The 9,109-nt window shown below is 33.3% G+C and overlaps 1 protein-coding gene across 1 annotated transcript; it reads left to right on the forward strand.

The window, feature by feature from the left end:
• The first annotated feature begins 4,770 nt into the window (after positions 1–4,770).
• On the forward strand, positions 4,771–6,187 carry LOC131035704 (transcription termination factor MTERF6, chloroplastic/mitochondrial-like). Its single transcript, XM_057967441.2, has one exon. The coding sequence runs from the start codon at positions 4,820–4,822 to the stop codon at positions 5,990–5,992; it is 1,173 nt and encodes a 390-aa protein (XP_057823424.2). The 5' UTR covers positions 4,771–4,819; the 3' UTR covers positions 5,993–6,187.
• Positions 6,188–9,109: the final 2,922 nt, after the last annotated feature.

Genomic DNA, 9,109 nt, shown 5'->3' on the forward strand with positions numbered 1-9,109 from the left:
GTCACACTTAGTGATTTCTCAGTAGGATGATTAATGGACTTTCCTCAATTTGATGATGGGGTCATTGGTTCTTCTTCATCTCAATGTTGGATAATTGAGAAAGTTAATAGACCATTAAATTTGACAATTTTTCTTAATATAACCTCTTCTAAAATTATCTTGATGACCTCTAACTATTGATATTAATTTTAGCAAAATTTGTTAAACTTGATAGAATCTGCTGAATCTAACAAGAGTTCTAAATTTAGTAACAATACTAACTTGTCTTTTAAAGAAGGCTACCATATTGGTAGTTTAATTGTCATGATTTTTTAGACTTTATTCTTTGTCATTCTAATTTCATTTTAAATCTTTTTAAATAAATAATTTTTGTGAGTACCTCACAATAGCGTATATAGTTCACAATTTCAGTGAGTTTGGAGAAGGAAATGAGGCCCGGGTGTTTAGTTTTGCAAAATATAACATCAATGAATGAAGAGGGGGAGGTTAATTCGATGCGACTTAATCGTATTTAGATGATGACCGAGGAAAAGTTTATTGGCCAGATCATTACAGGGCATTCTGGATCTGCTGTTCTATGGACTGTTTATAAGAATGCCATTGCTAATGTTTCAAAAAGCTCAAAGCTAAGAGGTTTTCGGTTTCTAAACATTTAATATTTTTTATAAGTTAAGCTCGAGATTTTGAGTAGAAGAACCATTCAATACTCATGAAATCCCATTCAATTCATGGTGTTGGCTATCAGCATTTGAAATGGTGGCAATCCTGATCTTGTTCTCCCTGAGAGCACCTATTTCAGAGGGTAAGTGGAATGCAACTTTTGTTGCTCTGATGTACAAACTAGTGCCCATGATTTGGTGTTGTAATTGCGTTGGTTTAATTAAGGTATGCTTCTAAATTGTTATTTTTCTATGATGCTTTCATTGAGTGTGAAGTTAGTTGTGAACTTTCAACAAATAGAAGTAAACACATGTTTTCTGCTCAGGTTATCATGTGTAACAGAGTTTGTTTCGCTATTTCACTTTCATGGCATTTTTTGTATGAATGATTATCTGACTCGGTGGATATTGTGACGCCATTCATGTGGATAGTTATTTGATGATTTATTTGACTTTATAGATATTTAACAAGTTCTTATGATTATTTGTTTACAATTGATCCTGCTAATTAGCTGCAAGAGATTGCAGAAAACACTCTCATTACGCAGGAGCTTATTGATAAGGAAAAGGCGGCCGATCCAGTAGAGATTGTAATTGCCGAGATGATAAAGACACTCATCCACTGAGTTTTTCTTGTTATCATGTTATTATGATATTGTAATATTGTGATTAGTTGTTTTTGGGCTAAGATTCTCTTATATAGCTATTTATTATTTCAGAAAACCTGACTCTTAGTTTTTATTTGTGCGGTGTTGAGAAGTGATTCCATCCAATTTATTTCTTAGAAATAGTTGTAAGCCACTCAACTGTGATGAGTATTTGTTCTGAACACTTATTTTCAAAAAATTCAAATGCTATGTGCTAGTATTTAAAGGTATCCAATGCACTAACTCTATCATTCATTTTCTTATTAAGTTAATCAAGGAAGAGATTTGTACATTTGGTGCTATGTGCTAGTATTTAAAGGTATCCAATGCACTCGCTCTATTATTGAAAATTTGTTTGTAATCTTCTCATTCTAGAGCATAGGATCAATGCATAAGGACGAATCTAAGCTTGGTGCACGTAAAAGAGAAGAATGTACGTACATACTCCATTAAAAAGCTCTTGCCTACTATCTTGAAAATTTTGTACATATTTGTAGAGGTTGTGATCTAGAAGAACTCATCTCACTATGACATAACTCTTCCAAATTATTCTTAAATATTGTTTGTCCTCATATATCAAGAAGTAGAGCAAACAAAGCCTCTATGATCAAATGACAAAATGAAATTAGATATTAGATAAAATTGATTTTAGACTTAGAGGATGAATCCAAAGGAACATACTTGACCCTTACCCTCACACTTATAGATTACAAATCTAGTGTAGTATCCAATGCATTTACTAACAAAAGGGTTATATTTTTGCATACTCTAATTTGATTTTAGAATCTTCACTATTAACACACATTTTTTATCCATAGAGCTATACATCTTCCTAATCCATATTTACCTTTCTAAATCAAAATTTACAAATCATAAATACTTATAATCCAATTATATTTAATTAATCAAAACCTATTTATATTTAATTATTAAATTGTTCTCTTTTACAATTATATATGTTCTATTTCATCATTAAAAAAAAGAGTTGTACTAGTTGAAAAATGATCAACAAGCAATTTTATTACTTGTGCAATGCAATTGTTTTCTCAAAAACACTTAGCCATTATCACTTTAATTACTCAATTTTTGCAAAGAATAATGTTAGCAACAAGAATGCCCCTTCATAAAATCTCTCCACGCATTTAATTATTGCCAACTTTAACATATCTTCAATTGATGTTGCAAAAATGTTAAAAAATGTTGAACAACTTGGGTACATAGTCAACAAACATGATTGTACTGAAGATCAAATAGTAAACATAATTATATTTGAGCCCTTGCTTATGTTGACCACTGTAGAAAGAGTGGTGGATCCCAAGATTCAAGTGTCAAAGTTTTTGGCGTGGAGGGGGGAATTATACCAAGATCTTGACCTCTAAGTTGGATAATCTTCACTTCAACCTTTGGCTTCAACTTTAAGCTTCTCAAGATTATATTTCATCTCTATTGTAGCTTCCTCTCTAACATGGATTGCTTCCACTAGTATGACATTTTGGGCCTCTTCTTGTGATAGGTTGGTTTCCTTCTAATTGCAATCTTCCAACTCTTCTCTTTCTACATTGTAATCTCCAATGCCTTCCCCTTCTCTAAGGTAACACAACTCTAAAACCCCATCGAGCTCATCTTTATGTCACCACATAAAGATATGTGATGACATAAAGACATACTTTCTATTTCATATTTTGTGAGGTGGACTTCATTTCTTAGCTCAATGTGTTGTGGTTGACAAGGCAAATCCTTTTGGACAATGGTCCTTTATACCATGATTGAACATATCACTACTCTCCCTCAATCATCCTTGTTCCCTCATTAGGGAAGTGTTGATCTTCTACTCTTTTTCCATAACTAATGGGACACTCTAAACATTCTTCTAGTTTTTTTGACAACTTGTGTTGTCTAAAAACATTAATCTTTATCAGATATGGAGCTCCCAAAGATCTTTGTCTCCGTTGCAATTTTCTCTCCAATGTGGATTGCTTCCATTGCTACACCAGTTTAGGCCTCCTCTTCCGATGGGTTGGATTCCTTCCAATTGTAGTATTCCAACTCCGTTCTGTTTGCATTGTCATCTTCAATGCCTTCCCCTTCTCTTAGGTAACACAACTCATCAACTTCATCAAATTCTTCTTTGTCACCACTTAAAGATATTATATAATAGGATTTCTAGTTTAGTATGTTTATGGTTTATACTTGGTTTATATCTTGTAGTTTAGGATTAGGGTTCAAGAGGATTTTAAAGTATATATATTTTGCTTTTTTAAAGAGGATTTAGGCTTACCTGAGACTTAGGGCTTAAGATTCATTTGAAACTACATAGTTTTGGTTTTGTCCCCATGCTATTATGGACAACTCTTTTTGCCTCCATACCTGCCCTTTTTCACTTCCCTTGGTCTTGGAAGGTTGTTGTTCTTGGTGCACTAGCTTCCTACAATATGATATCTAGTTCATGTCGTCTTACTATTATCAAATGCCTTTGGAAGTTTATATGTCTAGCTACTTTGTCTCATTCCTTTTCCTCAAGTGAGTTTGAAATTCTTATCCTTTGTTCCAATCTTCTAACCCAAATGAAATTTATAATCTCTTCAATAGAACAATGCACTGATGGTGCTATTGAGTTGTAGGCCAAAGATCTTTACTTGATCTATGGTGTTGTTCTGGTTACTCTTGCTATAGCTCTAGACTCACTTTTGTGTGTGTGTTTTTTGGAGTTTAAGAGGCTTGTTTATCTAGACTTGAGATCTAATGTTATTGTGGTTTATTGTTTTGGAGATGGACAGTGTTGACGTCTACTCTGTTTTCCGCTAATCATCCTTCAATTTAATTGTTGTTTCCCTTTCAACAAGCTTCTCTTATTGTTGCAGTCTTTTTCAGTAGTTCTATTATTGATTTGTAAATTGTTTTTATTAATTTGCTTCATCCAATATTAAAAAAAGAAAAAAAAATTGGCTTAAAATTATGGTTGACAACACATCATTGTTTAATTTGTGTATGATTTTGTCTAATATTTAGGATTTTGAGTAAATATCAATACTGGATATAACAGTCTCCTTTGTATCTAAATATTAATGATTTAGCAAAATTAGTAAATTGGAGGCAAATATTGCATGGTATGTAGTGGCTTTATACATATTTTCTTTAATTTCTCAATTTTCTTTTGAAAATAGTCACACACCAATATCCATATTGTTTAACAAATTTTAAGGTTAAAAGTTAGCATATTTGTAAACTATTACTAACTCAAATAACTACACAAATAGCGGCACAATAACTACACAAATAACCACTAATTAAATCGACACACTAGCTCCAATCCAGCTATTACTATCTTATTTTTCTAAAACAAATTATAGATTCTTTTAATCCAGCTATATTTAATTAATTTAAACATATGTATATTTAATTGTAAAAATTGTTTTCTTTTACGCTCTCCATTTAATGAGCTTATGTACATCGTTTGTTTATGTACATCGTTTGAAACCTAGGTCGCCCTTTCTCTCTTGTATCTGTTGAAACATGGGCAGCAAAATATTCTTCTGCTTACCTGTGCGGCGCAACTTTCGCCATTTTTGCTTTAATTTCTCAATTCTTGCAGAGGGTAATGTTAGCAACAGCAATGCCCCTTCACAAAATCTCTTCCTGCACTTCGTCACCACCAGATTTAACATGTCTTCAGCCGACGCCGCAAAAATGTTGAAAATGATGCCCTCGTTGGGACGGCTCAAAACCCTGGATAATGTTGAACAGCTCGCGTACATGCTCAACAGACACGGCTGCGCCGAAGATCAAATTGCAAAAATTATCAGAACTCAGCCATCGCTAATGAGGGTAAGTGCGGAAAGATTGCTGGAGCCCAAGATTCAATTGCTAAAAGATTTGGGCGCGGAGAGGGAAAATATACCCAAAATTGTAACCATGTCCCCGAATATCTTGGGCTCTAAGCTGGAAACCCTCCGCACCAATCTTGAATTTCTCAAGACTATATCCCCGACCAATGATTTTCTGGTCAGAGCAATTATGAGAAACCCCAAGATTCTTTGCTCGAGCTTGCAGAAGGTCTTGAAACCCTCAGTTGCCTTTTGGGAGGGTTTAGGTTTTTGTGGAATAGAGCTCATAAAGTTTTTGTTGTTTAATCCTAGGGTTTTGACGCTCAGTTCTCTGACGCACGAGCAACTTGATCTCATTCGCAAGATTGGCATTCAAAAGGAAAGCAAAATGTACAAATACGTTGTGAGCATTGTGGCCAGAAGCCGCATCGATGTGTTAAAGGCCAAGATAGACAATCTTCAGCTTTGCGGCCTCTCGCCTGAAGAAGCCTGGGAATTAGTTAGGGCTGACTCTTCAGTACTCACAAAGTCGGAAGAAAGCGTTAAGAAAAAGATGGACTTTATGCTCAATCACATGGGACTCTCCGTAGAGTTTGTGGCAAAGCATCCACGCATGTTTTCAATGAGTTTGGACAAGGTAATGAGGCCCAGGTTTTTGGTTTTGCAAAGTATGACAGCAATGAATGGAACAGAGGAGGTTCATCCGAGTCGGCTTTATACTGTGCTGATGATGAACGAGGCCAAGTTTGTCGCCCAGATCATAGAAAGGCACCTTGAATCTGCTGCCCTGTGGACTGTTTATAAAAATGCTATTGCTAATGTCTCAGAAAGCTCCAAGATAAAAAGGTTTTCAGTTTCTTAGCATTTGGTGTTTTTTGATTTGTTTAAGCCCATGAAAGTTGAGTAACCCTAATGATATTGGCTAATGGGCATATGAAATGGTTGGTCCTGACCCTGTTTTCCGTGAGAACATGTGGAACGCACAAACTCCTGCCCATGAGTTGGGATTGTAATAGTTTTTCGATGAAGATATGGTTATAAATTGTTAGAATTTAATCACTTTCATTTTGTGTGAAGTTATTTGCAAGCTTCAAGTATATATAGATGACTTTTTTTGGTTCTGGTAATCATATTAGAGGTACATAGATGTCTTGTTTAGCCTCTTCACTTTCATGGCATTTGGTGCATATGATATTGTGGATTTTATTTATAATGATCTATTTGATTTTGACATTTTTTTTATGAAAAATATTTAATATTTTGATATTAGTAATGTCTGATTATTTAACATTATGAATGTATTATGATTTATTTTTTTGATGATTTTTTTTGTATTTGTGGATGTTATAATACTAGTTTTTTTTTTTTAGTATTTAATGAATGCAAAAATTATAAAGAGAAAATTTCAACTACATCGTATTTAGCAACAATTTTAGTTTCGCCATGAAGGAGAAGATGACCAAATGTATGTTGTACAAACAAAATCAACAATGCATACTGCATACTACCATAAAATTATATTATAGTATTAGTTATAGTGTTTGTTTTTTCACAATTAGTGAAAATGAGTATCAGTGAGAAAGCTAATAGACTACTAATTTTGGCAATTTCCCTAAATCTTTACCTCAGTCAAAATTATCTAGTTGACTTATAGTTTCGTGTTCTGGCACAAAAAAAAAAAAAATCTTTATTCGTAGTCATTGTAGCACCATTTTTTAGCATTTTTCAATTTGGGGTAAAATTTTTAGTACTTCATAGTGGTGTAGATAGTTTATGATTTGAGTATTGCTTTCTAGAAATTAAAGTTTCTCAAAGTTGTATTAGATGTTAAAAAAAACAGTTACAACAATGTCATATTTTGACATGAAGGTTGTCGTCTATCACCAGGACCTCATATTACAAAAAAGGATTCTATGCCCCATATACAACAATTATACATAGTATAACATATACACAATGATCCATATACAAAACATTGCTATCAAGACTAGAGGACTGCATACAAAACTCTGCTATCAACAACGTATTACATGATTTCATATGTAGTGCCATGCACATGGTAGATATCAAAAAACTAATTGTAAGGCTGAAAGTCCTCCTCACTCATTGATCCATGTGGTCCATCCAAGGGGGGCCTCCATCTAGATAATGCTTCTATTCCACTACACAACTCTAACATCAACTTGTTGTGCTTGTTATTGACGTTCCACCCTTCTGCCTTAATTGGTCTCATTCATTGAATGTTTCCAATGCGTTGACAATTGACAAACAAGTTCATCTCTTAACGTTGAACATGGACCATGTGATAGTTTCAACAGGTATTACCTTGGTTGTACCATCTTTAATGAACCTTTGAAATTTATTCTTTGCTAGCATCATCACTATGGAGACCTACGATACAACATTGTGAATAATGATTTTCCTTAGAGACTAAGTAAGCAATCTACCTCTACAATGAAATGTCTCCTCATTCCTAATATACCAGATTATCCAAAGAATTTCACATGATAAAATAGACTAAAATAGATTGCAATCCTTTTTAATGTCATTAATAAAACCAAATACAACATCATGATAAGAGAAACTAGCAGAGAAATTGATTTCAAAAATATTCTAGATCTCTTTAGCAACAAAAGAGTCGAAAAAGATGTGCATAATAGACTCAACAACTCTGCAAATGTCACAAACATCAGTATCTTGTTGTTTATTCTTAATGGGCAATCTATGAAGATTAAACAACCACTTGAAACCCTTTTTTAAGGTGTGACATCACTACCTCATAAGAGGGAGAAAAATTTCACTCAATCATCTTTACTGCAATACAATTTTCACATCAAATTAATTTGAGTAATCAAATCAATATTGCAACATAGAGCATCATAAACCTTTTTAGCATTGGTGTTCATCAACAAAGTACCATCTATCCAAGTAAGCATTTGTACTTGTCTTCCTCCACAAAACATTGTTTGGGGAGTTGTAAACTAAGGCAAGCTTCCCTTAGGACAAAATATGTTCACTAGTTAGAGGAGGGCATGTTGGGTGAAAATTTTGTAAACTAGGGAAGTTCACAAAATTGTGGTTTCAACCATAGTATGCGAGATTAAATCTCTCCTAATTATAAGGGAAGGCTCCCCCTTTTGCGTACTACTCTTCTCTACTTGGAAAACAAATTTAACTATGAATCCCAATCTAAATTTGAGCGATACATCATCTTATTCTCTCTTTTAGAACATATATTATTTTCTCTTTTTTTAGAAAAGAAATTACAACTTGGAGCAATAATGATTAATACAACTTTGAAGCCACTATGGAATAATTCAAAAGTATGCTAATAAAAAATACAAATAACAAGAAGCAAATTTTTCGTGAAAGCACAAAGTCCTCCATTACTTCTCCAAGATAAGAAAATAGTATTCAAGCACAAAGTCTTACAATCACTATAATCGTATCAACCTTTTACAAATAACTTCTATAACCCACAATATTTTACCAAGATAACAAGACCAAGCACAAAGTCTTTGTATTGGTATTTAATTATAATTTTAACAATCTTTACTTGAAATAACAAAATGAAGCTCAAAGTTTTCAAATAGCTATCTCTTGTACTAATCCTATTTCACAAATGCTTAAGTGCAACACAAACAAAATTTGCTATACTCTTTAATACTATTTCTCCACAATGCTTTTACTTGATGAAAACAAGATTTAATAACAATAAGGACGTAAGAACATTCTCACCATATACGACAATGTATTCAACACAAAGTCTAAATGTCAAAGGTATCTGAACTTATTTGATCAAATTTGCAAAATAACAATATGAATTCAAAGTCTCACTTTGGTTTTCACTTCGACAGAGTTTTGTTGCATAAAATTAAAGATGATGATTACAATGAGCAACCCCATATATATAAGTGAGGTGCAATGAGCTAATCTATGAAAGCTACAACAAACTATAACTAAGTATAAAATGAGTCCT

Source organism: Cryptomeria japonica, chromosome 6 (genome assembly GCF_030272615.1).
Source record: "Cryptomeria japonica chromosome 6, Sugi_1.0, whole genome shotgun sequence".
Lineage (NCBI taxonomy): Eukaryota > Viridiplantae > Streptophyta > Pinopsida > Cupressales > Cupressaceae > Cryptomeria > Cryptomeria japonica.